The sequence below is a fragment of the Helianthus annuus genome, chromosome 4 (assembly GCF_002127325.2).
Source record: "Helianthus annuus cultivar XRQ/B chromosome 4, HanXRQr2.0-SUNRISE, whole genome shotgun sequence".
In the NCBI taxonomy this organism is placed as follows: domain Eukaryota; kingdom Viridiplantae; phylum Streptophyta; class Magnoliopsida; order Asterales; family Asteraceae; genus Helianthus; species Helianthus annuus.
Window position 1 is genome coordinate 131,444,500 of NC_035436.2, and position 22,842 is coordinate 131,467,341.

The 22,842-nt window shown below is 42.0% G+C and overlaps 1 protein-coding gene across 1 annotated transcript; it reads left to right on the forward strand.

Annotated features, from left to right (window-relative positions):
• Positions 1 to 1,115: 1,115 nt before the first annotated feature.
• On the forward strand, positions 1,116 to 2,072 carry LOC118491547. The gene has a single exon (XM_035989402.1). The coding sequence runs from the start codon at positions 1,116 to 1,118 to the stop codon at positions 2,070 to 2,072; it is 957 nt and encodes a 318-aa protein (XP_035845295.1).
• The last annotated feature ends 20,770 nt before the right edge of the window (positions 2,073 to 22,842 follow it).

Consider the following 22,842-nt stretch of genomic DNA (forward strand, 5'->3'; position numbering starts at 1 on the left):
AAGAAAAACTTAATTAAAAATATATATAATTCACGCACATCAAGTTTTTGGCGCCGTTGCCGGGGATGCGGTCTTCTTGAAAACGATTCGAGTTACTTATTTAGCCATTGTGAAAAGTGTACAAAGTTTTTGTCTACTTGTTTTATTTGCCCTTGCTTGATTATTTGAAGAAAAAAGAATATGATTATTTGCTAGTTGTTTTTGTTTTTGTATATATTTTGTGCATTGTGCTCCTTATTCCGTACAGGTCGTGCATGTCCTCAACCCCTGCTGCTGATATCGTTGAGCCTTCATCGGAGCTGGAGCGCGATCTTCACCGGAGACTGCGGGAGTGGTTTTGCGTGGTAGCCGAGACGATTGAGACAGACGCGGCGGACGACGACACCTTCTACGAGGTTCGGGTAGACATGGCGGACGCGGAAGAGAATAGGATCTTGAATGAAATTGGAAAACCGTCACTCGATGGTTTGCCTGCGAGCATCAATGCACCGACAATCGACAATAATAATTTCGAGATCAAGGCTGGCACCATATCGATGTTGCAGAATGCGGTGCAGTTTTATGGCAAGGATCACGAGGATCCTAGTGTTCACATCGCGGGGTTTCTGGAGGTTTGTGCCACATTTAGGATTCGTGATGCATCACCGGATGCTATCCGCCTTCGGCTCTTTCCGTTTTCCTTACGGGATGGAGCCAAGGAGTGGCTTCTTTCACTTCCAGCTGGATCTATCACGACATGGAATCAATTAGCTGAGAAGTTCCTTTAGAAATATTTCCCTCCAGAGAAAACTGTTCGGTTGAGAACCAAGATTCTGAACTTTCGTCAGGACGAGGACGAGTCCCTTTACGAGTCATGGGAGCGGTTTAAAGAGCTCATGAGAAAGGTCCCACATCATGGGTTGCCCAAGTGGCAACAGTGTCAGATCTTCTACCATGGCTTGGACAGTCAGGGACAGATGATGGTTGATACATACTAGGGTGGTGATATCGGCACGAAAAATGCCACCGAAGCATTTGAGATTCTTGAAAAATGTGCCGCGAAAAACCGGACGCAACAACCCCCGAGGGGAAAGAGTTCTCGGCAGGGAGTTCATCATGTGGACGACTACACAGCCATGACAGCACGTATGGATGCCTTATATTCGAAATTTGATCGAGTGATGGAAATGCACTCGAGGGGTTCTTCGAGTGGGGGAGCATATCAGGTAGGTGATTTTCCGACGGGAGAGATGTCACACGAGCATGTTGATTTCATGGGAAACCAATACCGTCCTCAAAACAATCCCTACAGCAATACTTATAATCCGGGGTGGAAGAATCATCCAAACTTTAGTTGGAAGCCCGATGCTTCTAACCTGCATCCACCCAGATTTGCTCCACGTCCCAAAACTCCGACCCATGGAGCATATGGTCCACCTCGTCCTCAGCAGATGCCTCCTTCTAGTGATCCTAGTGTGCATGATATGCTTAGTCAAATCTTAGCTGGTCAAAACACTCAAAAAGCGGAGAATGAGAAGCGTTTTAGGGAGTATGACGGTCGTTTCACGAGGCACGAGAGTGAGTTGAGAAGCCAAAAAGCTTCCATGCAGGCCATTGAGAACCAAGTTGGCCAGATTGCCAAGATGTTGTCTGAGAGACAACAGAGGGGCCTTCCGAGCAACACAGAGCCAAATCCAAATGCTACTGCAAAGGCCATCACGTTGAGAAGCGGCAAGACCGCTCAGCCCATTCCTCCGGCTGTTCCAGCAAAGCCGGATGACGACGATGAGGTTGATGAGGAGATTGAGGCTGAGTCTCCGGGTGAGGTGCAACAGAGGCGAGTCCCAGCAAGTACCGCACGACCCAAGGAGCCAGTGAGAGAGTATGTCCCTCCCATTCCATATCCGGGGAGGTTGAACAAGCAGAAAATGGAAGAACACTATGGTAAATTCCTCGAGCTTTTTAAGCAACTTCATATAAATTTACCATTTGTCGAGGCACTTGCTCAAATGCCTAAGTATGCCAAGTTTCTGAAGGATATCTTATCCAACAAAAAGAAACTTGAGGAGCTTTCGCAAAGTGACCTTGAATGAAGAGTGTTCAGCGGTTCTTCAGAACAAACTACCGAAGAAGATGAATGATCCTGGGAGTTTCACTATCCCGTGTTTGATCGGTAGTTTGTCGGTCAGCAATGCGTTGGCTGATCTTGGAGCTAGCATAAACCTCATGCCATATGCGGTTTTTGCTAAGCTAGACTTGGGGGAGCCCAATCCGAGTCGTATGAGCATTCAGCTAGCCGACCGTTCAGTGAAGTACCCTCGAGGCATAGTTGAGAATATGCTGGTGAAAATCGACAAGTTAGTCTTTCCTATCGATTTCGTGATTCTGGACATGGATGAGGATAAAAACGTTCCACTTATCTTGGGTCGCCCATTCCTAGCCACTGCGAGAGCCTTGATTGATATCTGCACCGGTAGACTTACTCTCAGGGTTGATGATGAGGAGGTTACCTTTGATATAGGGAAATCCATGCAACACTCACAGAGTCAGGATGATAGACTCTACTTCATTGAGACTATCGATACTTATGTGAGTGATCATCTTCATGCTACATTCGAGAAGGATGTTATGGACACACAGCTGCTTGGAGGGGAGATTTTTGGTTCACCTAGTGTGGACCGAATGGTTGAGGAGGTGACCTGTCTGATAGGTCACGCATCTCCCCCGTGTCCCGAGGTTTTTGAGGTTGTGGATCGCGTGACTGAGCCTAAAGCACGCCCTTCTATTGAGGATCCACCTTCGGTTGAGCTTAAGGAGCTCCCAGATCATTTGAAGTATGCTTTCTTGGAGGGTGAGACTCATCTGCCCGTTATCATTTCTGCTGGGTTGTCGAAGGAAAAAAAGGATCGATTGCTTGAAGTCCTGAAGCAGCACAAGAAGGCGATTGCTTGGAAGATTATGGATATAAAAGGGATCAATCCATCCTTTTGTACCCATAAGATCTTGATGGAGGAGGACTTTAGACCTGTAGTACAGCATCAGAGGCGTTTGAACCCAAACATGCAGGAGGTTGTGAAGAAAGAGGTCATCAAACTACTTGATGCAGGTTTGATATACCCGATCTCTGATTCACCGTGGGTTAGCCCTGTACAGGTAGTCCCGAAGAAATGAGGCATGACAGTGGTGACCAATGAGAAAAACGAGTTGATTCCTACTCGTACTGTCACCGGATGGAGAGTTTGCATTGACTACCGCAAACTCAATGATGCCACGAGGAAGGATCATTTCCCACTCCCTTTCATTGATCAGATGTTGGAGAGGTTGTCAGGAAGGATGTACTACTGCTTCCTTGATGGTTTTTCAGGATATTTTCAGATTCCCATCTCTCCTGAGGATCAGGAGAAGACGACATTCACATGTCCCTATGGCACATTCGCCTACCAGCGGATTCCCTTTGGACTGTGCAATGCCCCGGCCACATTTCAGAGATGTATGGTGGCCATTTTTCACGACATGATCGAGGACTCCATGGAGGTTTTCATGGATAATTTTTCTGTGTTTGGAAGTTCTTTTGATCAGTGTCTCGGGAATCTGAAAAGGATGTTGGCTAGATGTGAAGAAGCCAACCTTGTGTTAAACTGGGAGAAGTGCCACTTCATGGTGAAGGAGGGCATTGTGCTTGGGCATAAGATTTCACAGGCGGGGCTCGAGGTAGCCAAAGTCGAGACTATTTCAAAGCTCCCGCCTCCCACATCCGTGAAATCTATTAGGAGTTTTCTTGGTCATGCAGGTTTTTACCGGCGATTCATAAAGGACTTTTCCAAAATCGCCCGTCCCATGACTCAGCTCCTCGAGAAGGATGCCCAGTTTGTTTTCTCCGATGAATGCCTTCGGGCATTTGAGTTGTTGAATGAGAAGTTGGTGAATGCCCTGATCATGGTTGCTCCCCACTGGGAGCTGCCATTTGAGTTGATGTGTGATGCGAGTGATTTCGCAGTCGGGGCTGTCTTGGGTCAAAGGAAAGATAAACACTTTCACCCGATTTACTATGCGACCAAGACCTTGAATGACGCTCAGGAGCACTACACCACGACAGAGAAAGAGCTCCTAGCTGTGGTCTTTGCCTTCGATAAGTTTCAGTCATATCTTATCCTTTCCAAGACCATTGTGTACATGGATCATGCAGCACTTTGGTATCTTTTTAGCAAGCAAGATGCTAAACCGAGACTGATACGTTAGATTTTGTTGCTGCAAGAGTTTGATATCGAAATCCGTGATAAAAAAGGGGCTGAGAATTTGGCAGCCGATCACTTGTCTCGACTTGAGCATTCCGAGGAAAAGGAGACTCGTGGGCCTAACATCAATGACAATTTCCCCCACGAGTTCCTCATGAGGATCGAGACTAGTGATGATTCCCCATGGTTTGATGACTTTGCAAAATACTTAGCTAGTGGCATCCTGATCAAGGGGATGACCCATCAGCGGAAGCGAAAGTTCTTTGCGGATGTCAAGCATTACTTCTGGGATGACCCTTACTTATTTAGGGTAGGAGCGGATCGGATGATCCGGCGATGCGTGTATGGTGACGAGGCGAGGGATATTTTACGCCACTGTCACGAGGGACCCACGGGAGGCCACCACGGAGCGAACAACACGACGAGGAAAGTGTTTGACGCCGGATTCTTTTGGCCAACTATTTTCCGTGATGCCCATGAGTGGGTGAGGTCCTGTGATGCTTGCCAGAGGGCGAGCAACATTTCTGTACGCCATGAGATGCCACAAAACGACATCCAAGTTTGTGAGGTTTTTGACGTGTGGGGGCTAGACTTCATGGGCCCCTTTCCGACCTCTTTTGGCAACCGCTACATCCTAGTCGCTGTTGATTACGTTTCAAAGTGGGCTGAAGCACAGGCTTTGCCCTCTAACGATGCGAGGGTAGTGGCGCGATTTTTGAAAAAGCTGTTTGCTCGCTTTGGTGCCCCGAAGGCATTGATTAGTGACCGTGGGATGCATTTCTGTAATGCTCAGCTTGAGAAAGCATTGTCCCGATATGGTGTGCAACATCGATTCTCTACACCGTATCATCCGCAGACGAGCGGACAGGTCGAGGTTACTAATCGGGGTATCAAGCGGATTTTGGAGAAAACGGTTAATTCTAGCCGTAAGGATTGGTCCGAGAAATTGGACGATGCATTGTGGGCTTTTCGGACAGCCTACAAGACTCCTATAGGCACCACACCGTTTAAACTGGTCTATGGGAAGTCTTGTCATTTGCCTGTTGAACTCGAGCACAAAGCATACTGGGCTTTGAAGACAGTTAATCTTGACATGGCTGCTGCGGGTGAGAACAGGTTTGTGCAGATTCACGAGATTGAGGAGCTTAGGCCTGATGCATGTGAAAGCTCCAAGCTGTACAAGGAACGTACTAAGACGCTCCATGATGCCCGCTTGAAGGACAAGAAAGAATTCCGAGTGGGTGATCGTGTGTTGTTGTATAATTCACGTCTTAAGTTGTTTCCTGGCAAGCTAAAGTCTCGGTGGTCGGGTCCTTACACTGTATGATCAGTGTTTCCTTACGGGACCGTGGAGATAGGACATGAGGATGGCCGGTTGTTTAAAGTCAACGGGCATAGGTTAAAGGCTTTTGTTGGAGGGCCCGTTGACCCGAGTGAGGAGGTTGTTACCCTCCACCCCAGGAACAAGTGAATTCGGGGTGGTGAGTCTAGCTGAAGACTCGTAAATAAACTTAGCATGTTTGTGTGTTTATTATTTTTGTTATTATTTTTGTGTGTGGTTGTCTATTTATTTTCAGGTTGCGGTTCGTTCTGGTCGCGAGGGATGTTAGAGCTTGTTGCTGGCTCTCAGGTATGTTAGTTCGGTTCTTTTTCTTGGTAGGAGATGCTTCGTGAGTGCCCCGGGTTCAAGGAGTTTGTCTATAAAGATGTTCACTTTCTACACCCTCAAAAAAAATTTAAAAATCCGAAAATTAGCACCACCATTAAAATTCTGGCACTACCAGAAAGTGTCAGCCCCTTTTGCAGGCCATTAATAGAACACTTTGAATAAAATCAACCAACCACCACCAATTCTTCATAACTTCATCTTCCTCACTTGAACCCATTCAAAGCACTCACGGATTCTTGCATCTCCTAGCTTCCTCCAAGAATTTCTTTCATTCCAACATCATTCCAGGTACGGATTCATCCTTATTCTAGTTAGATTCATGTGTTTTGTTGATATGTTCTTCATGTTCTTCTTATTCTTCTTAGTTAGTTTCTTTAGGTTTTTAGGGCTTGGTCTAAATCACCCGATTCAAGCCCGTTTTTCGTGTTTTTTGTGTTGATTCGAACCACAAGTGACCGATCCATAAAACCCCTAAGCAAATCTGTGAAAAAATGGAGTTTCGGGGCTGATTTGAGGCCGTCGTTTTTCTGGGTTCCGTGTCGCACGGTCGTGCTCCACCATGGCACCATCGTGTTCTTCATAAATTCATACGGATCTTCATAAAACTGCCCACCCGCACGAGGGTGCCATCATACCGCACGATCGTGCTCTTCATAAAATCATTCGAATCAGCCCAGAAATTCATAACAGTTTGCCAATCTTCATAAATTGTTCCGGAAACCCAGGTGGCACGAGGATGCCATGTTAAGGCACGATCGTGCCATACGTTAAATCGCTGAAACCTGTTTCCGGAGATCGGTCAGGCATGAGGGTGCCATATGGTGGCACGACCGTGCTTCACTAAATTTGTGGTTCAAATCCGAGCCGTTTACGGCCGAGCACGATGGTGCCGTGGGATGGCACGGTCGTGCTCCTAGGGAATAAAAACCCAGACTTCATAATTTTCCCAGAAATCTTCATAATTTCACTGATTTGCAGGTCTCGCACGGTAGTGCCATATGATGGCACGACCGTGCCATGTTGTCCAGTCCCAAAATTTTTGCCTGTTTGTTTTGGTTGCTGATTAATCTTGTCTCAATCTTGCAGATGGATCACCCCTACTTGCAGTTCTCAAACAATGCCAGGGAAGGGTATTGTATCCCGAAAGTGGAACGATTGTGGGCCCGACGACACCTTATCGAGCCCATGAGGAAGCTGCAGTTGGTGGATTTGGATTTGCTCGGACAGTCCGAGAGGTTCGATGATCTGATGACTCCCCCGTGGTCTCGTCTTTTTGAGATCGCGGAACCGCAATACGTGGAGCTAGTTATCGAGTTTTTCGCATCATTCCGATTCACTTTCCCATGTCCGGATGTCTACGACAAAAGTGTTGGTGTTAAATACCGGTTGGGAAGGAAATGGCATCACCAATCAATAAGTCGATTCGGGACGGTGTTGGGGTTGTACGAAGACGATGAAATAGACTCGGAACTGTTTCACGGGAGCCTACAGGATTGGGAGCCGGATGCAAACAAGGCAGCCTTTTGGGAGGAGATCACTGTGCCGGGTCGGATTTGGGACCCTCGTAGAGCCAAAGCTACATGGATACTTGACCCGCTACATAGAGTCATCGAGCGCGCCATTTTCCACGTGATCGGAGGTCGGGGTGATAGCACAGGGAACATCACCACCCGTGACCTCTTTCACCTATACTGCATCATCTCTGGTTCAAACTGCAACCTAGCGGTCAGCATTGCAGAGTCGATATTTCGAGGCGTTGGTTCGATACCCACGTCACGAATTTGTGGAGGAGCCTTTGCAACTAAGCTTGCTAAATTTTATCGGGTTCGGTTAGACCACCTAACCGAAGCCTTCGACTACGGCCTTCTCGACTTGCAACAGCTGAACTCAATGCATCTTACCAGGAAAGTGAACGGGATTCCGAAGCTCGTTGACCGAATGGGAAGAATTTGGGACCCGCTACCTGTAGTTGAGGAGGGTGGTGGTGATGATGGTGATGATGGTGATGATGGTGGTGGCGGCGATCATGATGTGCATATGCACGATATCCCGGTTCAGGGGCAGCATGGGGGCGCTGGGGGAGCGGACCCCCACATGCAGGTTGGACATGTGATTCACGGGTTTGATAGCCCGAATTGGGATAACGTGTATGGTGGCTTTGGTGGTGGAGGTTATGCACAGGGTGGTTATGGCGCCTACGGTCCTTCCGAGCCGTCATCGTTGGACCTCTGGAGGCGGATGGACGGACTGGCATTGGACCAAGAAGAAGTCAGGCGAGATGTGGGTCTCATACGCGCGGAGCAACACCGGCAGGGCAACTATTTGGAGGAGTTGCACGAGCAGCACCGGCGCAGCATGGATTGGTTGTTTGGTTCGCAGCAGCACATCGCGAACTCACTCAACCATCTATACACACAGCCGCCGCCGCATTTTGCGCGTAGATCCAGGTTTGATCGCAGGGACGACACCGGTCCTTCGGGATCCGGTGGGAGGTTTTAGTCCCGCCCTCATCTCGTATTTGTATTACTATTTCGTGTTTGAGGGATGTGCCATTTTCCATCGTACGTACATCCCTCCGTTTTAGGTGTTAGTTTTTATCGCTTTATTAGTGGGTTAATTTAATAAACGAAGGCAAGGGAAGAAATGGGTTGGGTAAACTTCCTATGTGTTTGATCTTGTTTGCTACATGTGCAGTGTTGGGTTAAATGAGGTGTTGGCTTGGTGGATGGGTTGGTAGTTCGTTATGGATGCTCCTAGTTGCTTCATCTTGTTCCGCTTCTAGCTTCATGTTTCAGGGGAGTTTTCGTGTTCCCGCCTTCCTTTAGTTGTATTGAATTCGCAATTCGTTTGCTTATTCAATTTTTTGTTGTACATCGACGGCGATGTACAATTCAAGTGTGGGGAGGTGGCCTATCGCTTGAGCTTTGTCGTTGATATATATATATATATATATATATATATATATATATATATATATATATATATATATATATATATATATATATATATAAAAGAAAAAATAATAATAATAATAATAATAATAATAATAAATAAAATAATAATAATACAAAGCTCTCTTTTAACATTTTTTATGGCATATAAATCAAATCAACACAAGTATCTAAATAAGCACCAAAATTTTTGATAAATAAAATTGGGTTGACACAAAAAGGGGGTTCACTCGTGTAAGAAAAAAAAAAACCGTTAAGTAACTTTTTTTTTATAAATTGAGCATGAGAAATCAAGCGACTGACCTACTTGTTTGCCTTGCATATTTACCCAATACGCCCGTTTCCGTGAGTTATTTTTGAGCCTTATAGCTTTAGATTATTTTTGCTCATGTTTTTGCGGGTAAAGATTGAGTGAGCCGGATAACTTTTGCGATTTAAAACTTGTGTTAGGTATGCATTTCGAGGCCACAAAGCGAGAATACAAGCATAGAAGTGATTGAGGCATTAGGAAACCTTTTCATTTTAGCCATTTTCATTCACCTCCATACCCGAATTATTCCCCTAGTTAAACCAATTTGAGCCTTTCCCGTTCGTTTCTTGAAAACCCCAAAACATTAGCCACTTAGCCAAATTAGCCTTTTATATTTTTAGCCCATTTTTGGTTGGAAGCCCGGTTCGGTTAATGATTAACTTGTAGCTTTTGTATAGTTCTTCTTAGTTGTTATATCCGTCATGTTCAAGAGTTTTTAGCTAGGTAGACGTACTTAGTTCTCTCCAAAGCATGGGTTAGCTCTTGTTAAAAAAAAAAAAAAAAAAAAAAAAAAAAAAAAAAAAAAAAAAAAAAACTAAAGAAATATAGTTGAAAAAGCCTTAGTGCGATTTTGGGAGCAAAAACAAATACTTGTTGGTTAGCTCTCGGTTAGTTACTATTTAGTTGTATAGTTCTATTTTTCTTATGCTTCAAGTTAGTCAAACCGTCGGGTTACAACCATTTTAGCCACTTTTCAAAATCCTCTTCCACACCCTTAACCCAAGCCAAGCTACAACCCAACAAGACCTCATGATTTATGCTATATTTTTGCCGAGTGATTAGATTTGATCCTTCCACAAGCTTATGATATCGCATAGTTATCGTCTTGGCATCGAGTGTTCTAAACATACTCCATGAATTGTATGTGCACCTATATTAATCCGAGTGTGTGTGAACATTGTGAGGATGCTTGGTGAATTGGTAGGGATTTCTAAGATGGACCATTGCTCATAAACTTATTTTACATATCTCTTTTCGGTTGTTTCTTTATATTGAGCGCTCCTTGATTGTTTTGACCCGAGTTAATTGTTTGTGCTTATGAAATGCTAGTTGAGATGATTGCCATTTAGAGAGTTTTGTTGATTTTAGTTTGCTTGAGGACAAGCAAAGTTTAAGTGTGGGGATGTTTGATGTATAAGAATTTATACATCTTTTAAACGTCAAATACGCCCCGTTTATGCGAAAACTCTTTGTATTTTCATTGATTTTGGTACTCATTTGAGTTGTTTGTGAAAATACAGGTCCGGGCTTCGGCCCGGTGATGAAACGGAAGCTTTTGGAGCAAAATGGAGCTAAAATGGTGCATTCCAGCAAACTGCCAGATATGGCACTACCGTGAAAAACAGTGGCACGACCGTGCCAAGCCCTCCGACGTCGGCACTCTCATCCAGCACTAGCACATTTCGGCCAAACCATCGAAATCAGGAGACGCACGACCGTGCCAACCACTGGCACGACCGTGCCAGACCAAAATCAGCCCCTGATCAGCCCGTTTCCGAGATCAGTTCAATCGTCATCGAGCACTATCGGCTCGCTAGACCAAAGCATCATCGAGCACGGTCGTGCGACCTCGGGAACATTTGAGCGGGATTTTTCCAGAAATGGTAGCAAACAAGATTGACAGACGAAAAGTGACTCTGACACTTGCCAAGCACGACCGTGCCAAAAGGTGGCATGGTAGTGCCAAATGCCCAGCAGTTTAAATACGAGTTTCTAGCTCATTTGCAAGGGAGTTGGAGCATTTTGGTGACTTTTTCTCTTAAGAATCTGGTCTTGGAAGCTTGTTGGAGCCAAGAGGGAGCCTTGAAGAGGATTAAATCACTTGAAGATCTACTCAAACACCATTTTAATCTTGTCTTTAACTTGGTTAGCTTACTACATTATGAACAATTTATGTTTCATTGTGCTTGATTTGGTATTCATGAGCCTTATGGGCTAAACACTTGTGTTGTCTAAACTATGTTGAAGCTTGTGAACATATGATAATATGGAAGTAGATGTGATGATTGTTCTTGTTAATCTTCATGTTGTCACTTAGTCTTGTTCTTGGAATTCATATGCATGCTTAAAGTTCTTGTTCTTGAATGTTTGCTCATAAGTATTTACATGTTGTGTTGGAAAGCCCATGTAGAGATTATGATTATTGAATCTTGTTAATTTGTTAGTAGGATTCATAGCATGAAACTAGGAATGGTGAGTGTTAATGTGATATGAACAATGATTTGAGCTTGTGTGTGAATTCTTGCATCTAGATTTGGAAAGATCAAAAGTATGTTTATATGAATTTTATAGTTTGTGTTCATGTTATGTTGATGATTTAGGCCAAAGTTGTTAGCTAGCATGACCATGCTTGTGGTTCATATCAAGAACATGATGATAGTGCCAACTACTTAAAACCAAGTTAGGGTGATTAGTGTGTTTCTCATATTAGTTTTCCCTAATTTGTAGAGTTAGGAGTTTTGACAAACAAATAACTCATGATTAAAGATTAACATCAACTTAGCAAGTGAGCTTAAAAGAATAATTTTTAGGTGATTAGAATGTTAATTCATTTTTAATTTTCCTAAGAATTATAGACTAGGAAGCCTTGATTGGGGACTTAGTTAAATCTAGAACTTGCATCATCACAAGTCTTCCATCTTGTTGTCATATGTTTGTTAGTGGAAACTTAGTTTAGGCAACCCTTTCTTAGATATTGTTCTTGTTAGAATTTTTAGTAGTTTATTTATTTGCAAGCTAAGTTAGAAAAATCAACCCAAACATTTGAAAAGGCTTTAAAGTAGCAAAAGTTTAGTATCGAGACACCGCATCCACGGATTGATATCCGGTTCTTACCGATTAGCTATATTACCACCCGACGGGTACACTTGCCCTTTTGTGTGTGTAGTTAGTTTTTAGGTGAAAACCCATTTTTAAAACTAAATCTGTGTGAAGAAAAACTTAATTAAAAATATATATAATTCACGCACATCATAGACCAAACGGGTCAAAAGGTGAAATTATCACCCTTTGACAATATCGACTAATGGTTTGTTGAGCTATATGTGTCACACCCGACCACGTAGGACAACAAATCGTGGCGGAAACGTCGGGGAGTGTTGCAACAGAAGCTATTGTTTCACAACCATGGATTTAAAATAGTTTCGTTTTATTGATAATATTAAACATTACATTGTCTTAACACATAGAACAAACAAGTTTTATATCGTCTATCATAGTTATTATGTCACTAAGGCCTTGTCCAGATCCTACGTGACGCATGCGTCCTAGATAACACATCAAGCAACAACACCTAAAACATATGTAAAAACTTAGTCAGCAAAGAAATGCTGGCGAGTACATAGGTTTTATAAGAGTATCCGAATCATGGCTCGTTTATATGTTGCAGTACTTTATTAGACTACAAGAGTCAAAATACAAACCTTATTTTGAAAAATGTATTGCAACATAGTTAACCAACTGAAATCAAGTTGATTATAGTTTATAAAATCTCATAGCCATGCTTCTTAACCCAAAAACATTTGTTTTAGAAAACCAACTTGTAAAACATCTTGTAAAAACTTGTTAAAAACTCGTATAGTTTATATCTCTTAGAAAACATCGTTGCGTGACATCGTTTCAAAATCGTTTACCCAAGTGAACTAAATAACGCCACGGTATGTAATATGTCGAAAACACTTATATATAGGAAGTACCAGCGGCGTATCCACCATGCTTTCATCACATTACACCCATCCCGTTATCTAAACACTAACCAAAAACCAATCGTTCACCCAAATCGTTTAACTTGTTAAAATAGTTTCGAAATGTTTAACTCGTTTAAAATCGTTTAAATTATCCTCGTTTTAACTTGTGAAAAACTATTTATGGTCGTCTTGCTAACAACATTCAAACCTTCGTGACTCGATCACCTCGCTTCTCGCTTCTCGAATTAACAAACCACCAAAGGGTAAGTTAACAAACATCAGATTCAGTCGCTACCCACAACCCTCACACATAACCATGGGTGTAGTAAAGTAACGGGACTTGTCAGATCCTATGGTACCATAACCTAATACTGGTCGGCTTGATCAATGCTAATGAATGTCATTTGATATGTAACTACAACCAACAAGTTCGTTCACTTTATTGAAATCGTTATTAGTTTTGTAAAAATCGTTTTAATCGTTTTTGAAACCATCGTTTAAACCTTGAAAACATTTTGTACATATGAATCACCCTAAAACAACTGAAAATAGTAAAATAGGGGAACTATGTACCCACATGAAGTGCAAAGTATCCTCAATCAATAGAACTTCAAACAACCTCAAGCAAACCAAAGGAATCAAGTAGCACCTAGTAATCGTACCACTAGTCAAACAATAGACGCCTAAATCGGACGATCGGACAGAATGAGGTCTTGTAAACCAAATGAGTGTTGGAACTCATGTGTTATGGTTTAACAAAGCCTACATCCTAAATTGAAACCTAACCTAAGTGCTTTCGACCCATTGCGACCCATTAAGGTAGCTTATGCTACTTAACGCGTCGTGCGCGCAAAGCGCGTTCGAGACGTCTAACTAGTCCTATGATAAGTATTATATGCCCATACATGTTTAAATATGTTACATAATTAGTTATGTGACAAGAATTTAGGTTACATATGCTTAATTACCAATTATGTATGAAAAGGGCATTTTGGTAATTTACCTACGGCATATAAACTACCTATCATGCGACTTATCAAACCTAGGTGACCATAAGGTATAACCTCGGAAGGTTATTCCCTACGCTACTATGGTCACTAAACATGTTTGGTCGGATCCTAATGATCGACCAAACGGGTCGTGTTTGAAAGTCTAAGCGAGTGTTTAGTCCGCTTGACTTACGACTCTACATAAGCACTAATCTAAAAAGTGACGAGCTAAACATGCTAGAACATGTTTAGTTAAGTTAGAAAACAGGTTTTGATATCAAAACAAACGGTTTTGATATCCTAGAGTAGTTTGGTTACAAAATACGCGAGAAAATGCATTTTGGCCGAAACTACGACTCGTCACTGAGCCTAGATAACATGGTAATCAGTAGGTATAGTAACTAGGGACTATAACCATCGTGATTACGCTCACGTTATGAAGTTCAAACGAACTTTGCGTTGACCATAAACTGGTCAATGCAGAAAGTCAAGCGTAGTTTGACTTTAATGATAGAAATGAATGAAAAGAACGAAAGAATACTTACAAAGGGTCTCGCAAGCTTTGATTTCTCAAGTATTCTCAGGTATGAAGTGGTTTAGCACTCCAACTTAGAGAAATCTCAAGAAATCAAGTGGGTTTTGCAAGTGAATGGTGAGGGGTATTTATAGGAATTCAAGAGCCGTTAGGATCGTTTCTCGAAGATTGAGCTTCGATCTGGATCGTACACATGTGGCCCATGCTTTTGGGATACTAGGGGTGCCCCAAAACCAGCTAACGGTATTGAAAAAGTTACAAAATAGACCCCCAAGTTCGACCTCATTGCTGAAAAATGCAGAAAATCAACTTTCTGCCCAGATTAGGTGCTCGCATAGCTCTACGAGGAGAGCAGTTGGTGCTCGCGCAGCGCTAGCAAGTGCCAGCTTCAGAAAAGTTTCAAAAATTTACAGTTTTGGTCCCTGCACATGTTTAAGGCCTTTTTCGATGCGTTTAAACCTCGTTAACCTCATTTCAAGGCTATAAAATGAAGTTAAAGTATAGGGAACTCAAAACATGCTCAAAAACATCTCGGATGTCGGTTCGTTTGGTCGTACGGTTGCGTTGTTCGGTTAATTACGACGGAAGTCGTAACGAACGCAAAAACGATCCAAATTAAGCGACGAAAGGAATTTTATCATGCCAAACATTAAAATAAAATATTTTAATGCTTACATAAATTTTTGATGTCCGGATGTATTCAGAACGTAAGATATGCGTGAAAATGCAAACTTGTGCACTTTTTGACGCTTTTAGTCCCTATTGATCAATAAAGTTTGTTTTAGCATACCGAACCCCTCAAAGCCTATTTCTAAGCTATGTAAAGGTTATTTAGGGTATGTTTAACTTATGATCAAGTTCCGGAATGTTTGTTACTATACAAATCAGTATAGTTTCGCAGTTTGACATAAATAGTCCCTGCGATCGAACAAACTTGATTTCAACACACCAAACCATCCAAAACTTATTTCTAAGTTATGTGGAGGTTATTTAAGGTATGTTAAGCCTATGTCACTATTCGGGAGTGTTTGTTGCATTAAACTGATTATATTTACGCATCGGTGCGCATATAACCTTCCAGAAAGCGATTTAGAGCTTGAAATCGGAATCGAATTGAATTGCAAAATCACCAAACACAAATACTCACATAATAACACAAAAACACATATAATAACACCAAAGCAAATTGTTTTATTGATAACCAACATTGTTTTTTATTGAACCACGACTACAGAACACAGTTGTCACAGTCTCCCCTACTTCAGGAAATTTCGTCCCGAAATTTTTAACTTGAGGAATCTTGTGAAAACAAATCCGGATATTTCGCCTTCATCTGGTCCTCACATTCCCAAGTAAACTCTGGGCCACGTTTGGATTCCCAGCGAACTTTTACCACTCGAATCCGTTTGTTCTTCAACTGTTTGAAAGTACGGTCCATGATCTCCACGGGTTTCTCGACAAAGTGCATCGTTTCATCGATTCGGATCTCGTCGAGAGGAATGTGAAGATCAGCGTTAGCTAAACACTTTCGTAGATAGGACACGTGAAAAGTCGGGTGAATATCCCAAGCTCTGGAGGTAGCTCTAATCATATCCTCCAAAGTTTGAATCGTTCGCTCAGATTGACTATCTGTTTGGGGATGATAAGCAGTGCTTAGATTCAGTTGGGTTCCCAAAGCAGATTGCATGGTCTTCCAGAAATGAGATGATGTTCGAGCATCACGATCAGAAGTAATATCCAAAGGAACACCATGTCGTGATACAATCTCATCAACATAAATCTTTGCAAGTTTATCAGCAGATAGAACCTTGCGAATTGGAATAAAATGAGCTGATTTCGTTAATCGATCGATAAGAACCCAAATAGCATCGTGACCTTTAGATATATGTGGTAACTTAGTGATGAGATCCATCGCAAGGCTCTCCCACTTCCAAACCGGTATCTCTGGTTGTACAAGCAAACCAGAAGGTCATTGATGTTCAGCCTTGACTTTAAGACAAGTTAGGCATTTTGATACATACAAGGCAACATCCTTTTTCATACCAGGCCACTAGCACTGAGTACGAAGATCCTTGTACACTTATCAGCACTAGGATGGATAGAATATCGAGACTTGCGAGATTCGTCCATTACCAAGGTGCGAAGGTCGTCTTGTTTTGGAATCCACAAACGATCCTTGAAATAGAGCAACCCATCGTCCTTCGTTTCGAGTTTAAGCTCAAGCTGATGTGGTAATTCCGTACCCATCAAATTTTGTGAAACAAAAAATTGCTGAGCTTGAAGAACACGAGTTTGAAGATTAAATAGTGTTTGGAGCGCTTCTTCTTGTTTGGGTCTCTACTCAAAAGGCTTATTCTTTTGATTCAAAGCAGTGAGTGGAACCGCGATTTTTTTTGAGAAATTTGAAATGAATCGACGATAATATCCAGCAAGACCAAGAAAAGATCGAATCTCTGAAGGTGTCGTCGGCGTACTCCAATCCTAAATAGCAAAAATCTTGGATGGATCCACATGAATACCCTGCTCATTGACTATATGACCCAAGAATTGAACTTCTTTAAGCCAGAATTCACACTTGGAGAATTTAGCGAAAAGTTGTTCCTTCTCAAGGAGTTCTAACGTTAAGCGAAGGTGTTGCTCGTGATCGGCTCGAGACTTCGAATAGACAAAAATATCATCGATGAACACAATGATGAACTTGTCTAAATAAGGTTCATAGACCCTATTTATTAAGTCCATAAAGATGGCTGGAGCATTTGTCAAACCAAAGGGCATGACAGAGAACTCATAATGCCCATATCACGTGTGGAAAGCAGTTTTGGGAATATCTTCTTCGAGAACACGAAGTTGATGATACCCAGAACGCAGGTCGATTTTTTTTTGAAAAGCATGAAGCACCTTGCAGCTGGTCAAAGAGATCATCAATTCGAGGTAGGGGATATCGATACACATTCGAAAAGACCCATCTTTCTTTTTCACGAAGAGGACAGGAGCTCTCCAGGGTGAAAAGCTCAGACGGATGAATCCCTTATCAGATAACTCTTGAAGCTGCTTTGATAATTCTTGCATCTCCGATGGTGCAAGACGATAAGGCGCTTTTCGAACGGGTTGGCATTGGGTATAAGGTTAAAATGAAACAGGACTTGACGAACTGGAGGCAAACCAGGCAGTTCGTCAGGAAACGCCTCTGGAAAATCCTGAACAGTCGGAATATCCTGAATACTCTTGCTCTTGACTTTCTCCTCGGTGACATGTGCTAGGAAAGCAACATATCTTTTTCGTAGATAGCTTTGGGCTTTTGTTTCTTAAAAGAAACGGGCGTTTAAGGTTCTAGGGGGGATCACAAGTGATCATAAAAAAAATGACAAAACCACACGAGTGGTTTATTTTTATATTGACATCATAAGGTTGCATCAAACATACATACAATTGCATTGGTTCACAAAAATAAAAACTATAAATTTTTTATTTATATAACAACCGCATTGTCTTTAAATGTTAAAAGATAACAACCAGAGGAAATACAAAATACTAATCGTTCACTGCTGCATCATTGATCGCCTCATTGATGTTATACACTCGTCCACATGCTGGATTCACATTGACGTTGACGTTCGCATTCGGGTTTGCTTTAGCATTCGCGTTCGCATTCACCAGTCTTGGACAGTTGTTGCGGAAGTGACCAAACTCTCCACAGTTGAAACATGAACCCGGTGGGAATCTCGCAGCATTCCCTTGAACCGGAGCTTGAACCTGAGCAACCTGATTCTGTCCCAGACGACAAATATTGGCCAAATGCCCAAGTTTTCCACACGTTGTGCATTTCTTACAAGCTTGTTGTGCAACGTGATGACCGTTGCAGCGTGCACAATGAGGTGCGGTACCTGCATACGGCTTCTTCGTAGGAGGCTGAGCCGGTGGGTTCTGATCAGTCTGTGCCATTACAGCGAAATTCTGAGCATCCTTCCGCTTCCTCGACTTCTTTGTCGTCTCACCTTCCTTACCCTTACCCTTTTTCTTGTCTTTCCCAGAATCAGCCGCCTTCTTTTTATCACCCTTGCGGGTGAGTTTACCCTTCCTGACTTGGGACTCAGTCAGGGTAGCAGACAACTCGATTGCTTGATGAAGGGTAGTAGGGTTAACACCTGTCACAATATCTAGAATAGAATCGGGTAAACCATCGACATATCTCTCGATTGCCTTCTCTAGAGGGGTAACCATGGTGGGACACAATAGACTGAGTTCTTCAAAACGATCCGTGTACGCATGGTGTTCAGCCCCATCTTGCTTTAAATCATCAAATTCTCGTTCCAAAGCCCGAATCTCGTGACGGGGACAAAACTCTTTCATCATGAGAGCCCGAAGCTCATCCCACGTTTGTGCCAATGCCACTTCGGCACCCCTATCACGCATAATACCATTCCACTAGGTAAGTGCTCGCTTCTCAAACACACTAGAAGCAAATTCAACCTTACGCGCATTCGGACACTACACATGTCTGAATGTGCTCTCGATACTCTCAAACCACTGCTGGAGCGCAGTTGCTCCTTGCGACCCAGAAAACTTAAGCGGCTTAGCAGAATTGAAATTCTTGAAATTACACTGTGCATTGTTGTTGTTATTATTGTTATTATTGTATATCTCGTGGACTTGAGTTACAACACCGGGAAGCACAGCAGCCACTTGCTGGGAGACCAAGGCTGCGATTTTTTCAATAGTGAAAGATTGTGCTTCACGTTGATGAGGCATTGTCTAACAAGGAAATATGAGAAATGAGTAAGGTTGAAAAGCAAAAGAGGTATTGAAAATACCGTCAAAACACCAGAAAGGCGATCATTTGTTCGTTACCTCAAACAAACAAACGACACGGAGTGACTAATCAAAGTAATTGGGTCAATATAATGTATCGCCGAAGACATGCTCACCTATAAGTGAACACTCACCCCAAGAGTTCCCAGGTAAGAGTGACTGGTCCGATTATGTGGATTTGTACGAACACTCTAGCCTTAGACAAAAAACTCAGGGTACAGGCATTCACTCTTCCAGTTTGCACGTGTTCACACTATTTAGTCCCAAACATTGACGAGATTTTGAAAACTTAAAGGGTTCAAAACCTTATAATAAAGGGTTCAAAACCTAGTAATCAATCATCCTAGAACAGATGATTAGTTTTCAAAGCGGATTCGAACTTAGCGTTCCTATTGTGGTTATCACCTAAGGATAGGTGACGGTATTGTTTTAAAATCTAAACGCAAGAAACTTGCGTTAGGGTCCTAAAAGTTATAGTCTAGGTCAAAACATTACTAATAACCTAATTCCCTATAACCATTGGCTCTGATACCAACTTCTTATGTCACACCCCGAACACGTAGGACAACAAACCGTGGCGGAAACGTCGGGGAGTGTTGCAACAGAAGCTATTGTTTCACAACCATGGATTTAAAATAGTTTCGTTTTATTGATAATATTAAACATTACATTGTCTTAACACATAGAACAAACAAGTTTTATATCGTCTATCATAGTTATTATGTCACTAAGGCCTTGTCCAGATCCTACGTGACGCATGCATCCTAGATAACACATCAAGCAACAACACCTGAAACATATGTAAAAACTTAGTCAGCAAAGAAATGCTGGCGAGTACATAGGTTTTATAAGAGTATCAGAATCATGGCTCGTTTATATGTTGCAGTACTTTATTAGACTACAAGAGTCAAAATACAAACCTTATTTTGAAAAATGTATTACAACATAGTTAACCAACTCAAATCAAGTTGATTATAGTTTATAAAATCTCATAGCCATGCTTCTTAACCCAAAAACATTTGTTTAAGAAAACCAACTTGTAAAACATCTTGTAAAAACTTGTTAAAAACTCGTATAATTTATATCTCTTAGAAAACATCGTTGTGTGACATCGTTTCAAAATCGTTTACCCAAGTGAACTAAATAACGCCACGGTATGTAATATGTTGAAAACACTTATATATAGGAAGTACCAGCGGCGTATCCACCATGCTTTCATCACATTACACCCATCCCGTTATCTAAACACTAACAAAAAACCAATCGTTCACCCAAATCGTTTAACTTGTTAAAATCGTTTCGAAATGTTTAACTCGTTTAAAATCGTTTAAATTATCCTCGTTTTAACTTGTGAAAAACTATTTATGGTTGTCTCGCTAACAACATTCAAACCTTCGTGACTCGATCACCTCACTTCTCGCTTCTGGAATTAACAAACCACCAAAGGGTAAGTTAACAAACATCAGATTCAGTCGCTACCCACAACCCCCACACATAACCATGGGTGTAGTAAAGTAACGGGACTTGTCAGATCCTATGGTACCATAACCTAATACTGGTCGGCTTGATCAATGCTAATGAATGTCATTTGTTATGTAACTACAACCAACAAGTTCGTTCACTTTATTGAAATCGTTATTAGTTTTGTAAAAATCGTTTTAATCGTTTTTGAAACCATCGTTTAAACCTTGAAAACATTTTGTACATATGAATCACCCCAAAACAATTGAAAACAGTAAAATAGGGGAACTATGTACTCACATGAAGTGCAAAGTATCCTCAATCAATAGAACTTCAAACAACCTCAAGCAAACCAAAGGAATCAAGTAGCACCTAGTAATCGTACCACTAGTCAAAGAATAGACGCCTAAATCGGACGATCGGACAGAATGAGGTCTTGTAAACCAAATGAGTGTTGGAACTCATGTGTTATGGTTTAACAAAGCCTACATCCTAAATTGAAACCTAACCTAAGTGCTTTCGACCCATTGCGACCCATTAAGGTAGCTTATGCTACTTAACGCGTCGTGCGCGCAAAGTGCGTTCGAGACGTCTAACTAGTCCTATGATAAGTATTATATGCCCATACATGTTTAAATATGTTACATAATTAGTTATGTGACAAGAATTTAGGTTACGTATGCTTAATTACCAATTATGTATGAAAAGGGCATTTTGATAATTTACATACGACATATAAACTACCTCTCATGTGACTAATCAAACCTAAGTGACCATAAGGTATAACCTCGGAACGTTATTCCCTACGCTACTATGGTTACTAAACATGTTTGGTCGGATCCTAATGATCGACCAAACGGGTCGTGTTCGAAAGTATAAGCGGGTGTTTAGTCCGCTTGACTTACGACTCTACATAAGCACTAATCTAAAAAGTGACGAGCTAAACATGCTAGAACATGTTTAGTTAAGTTAGAAAACAGGTTTTGATATCAAAACAAACGGTTTTGATATCCTAGAGTAGTTTGGTTACAAAATATGCGAGAAAACGCATTTTGGCCGAAACTACGACTCGTCACTGAGCCTAGATAACGTGGTAATCAGTAGGTATAGTAACTAGGGACTATAACCATCGTGATTACGCTCACGTTATGAAGTTCAAACGAACTTTGCGTTGACCATAAACTGGTCAATGCAGAAAGTCAAACGCAGTTTGACTTTAATGATAGAAACGAATGAAAAGAACGAAAGAATACTTACAAAGGGTCCCCGCAAGCTTTGATTTCTCAAGTATTCTCAGGTATGAAGTGGTTTAGCACTCCAACTTAGAGAAATCTCAAGAAATCAAGTGGGTTTTGCAAGTGAATGGTGAGGGGTATTTATAGGAATTCAAGAGCCGTTAGGATCGTTTCTCGAAGATTGAGCTTCGATCTGGATCGTACACATGTGGCCCATGGTTTTGGGATCGGTGTCACGCGCGCAGATAGAATTTCGATCCCTTGGTCCAGGCGATAGGATGCTAGACCGAGTCTTGAATTGAAGCAAATTGGATGCAGACAAAGCGTTGATAGCGAGTGCGAGTAGTTTGATCATACGAAACATTGATATGGCACACCGGGTTAGATGACGATTGATAAGCGATAGCAAATGACGCGATTTTGATTCGACTAGATGCGACTTCGATTTGTTCCCACGTAAAACCCACATGGCATGTTTCCACGAGAGTTGCTAATATGGATAACGCCACGCCCCATATTAGTTTTGTCCCGTGAAGCGATGTCATGTACCCTAATTCTACACAACTACGATGACTTCCAAGCGATAACCGAATATCGATAGGCAATAGAACCTGATAGTTGATAAGTGACGATTGTTGCGTTGCGAACGATATGCGATTCGATTGAATGAATACACCACAAACAGTAACTAGTGCTAGCCCACACGGCCTTTTTCCATGAAAGTCTGCTGATATGGTCAAAACACCACCCTGTTTTGACCCTATTAGTTTTGTCTCGTGAAGCGAGGTCATGCGTGCTAACATAACACAGATAACACGCGTATCGATGAGTGATAGCGACACGCGATGAGAGTATCGAGTTGTTGAAATAGGTACGAAATGCGTTAAAGCGAAAAGCAGCGAGTGGTTTTTGATACTCGTATAGCGATCCACAATAAGCGATCCACACCAGGCGGTAGAAGTTCACACAATAGTCAATAACCA

Excerpts from the sequence above, each read along its gene's own strand:
- LOC118491547 (XM_035989402.1), top strand. The coding sequence starts at position 1,116 with ATGACAGCACGTATGGATGCCTTATATTCGAAATTTGATCGAGTGATG.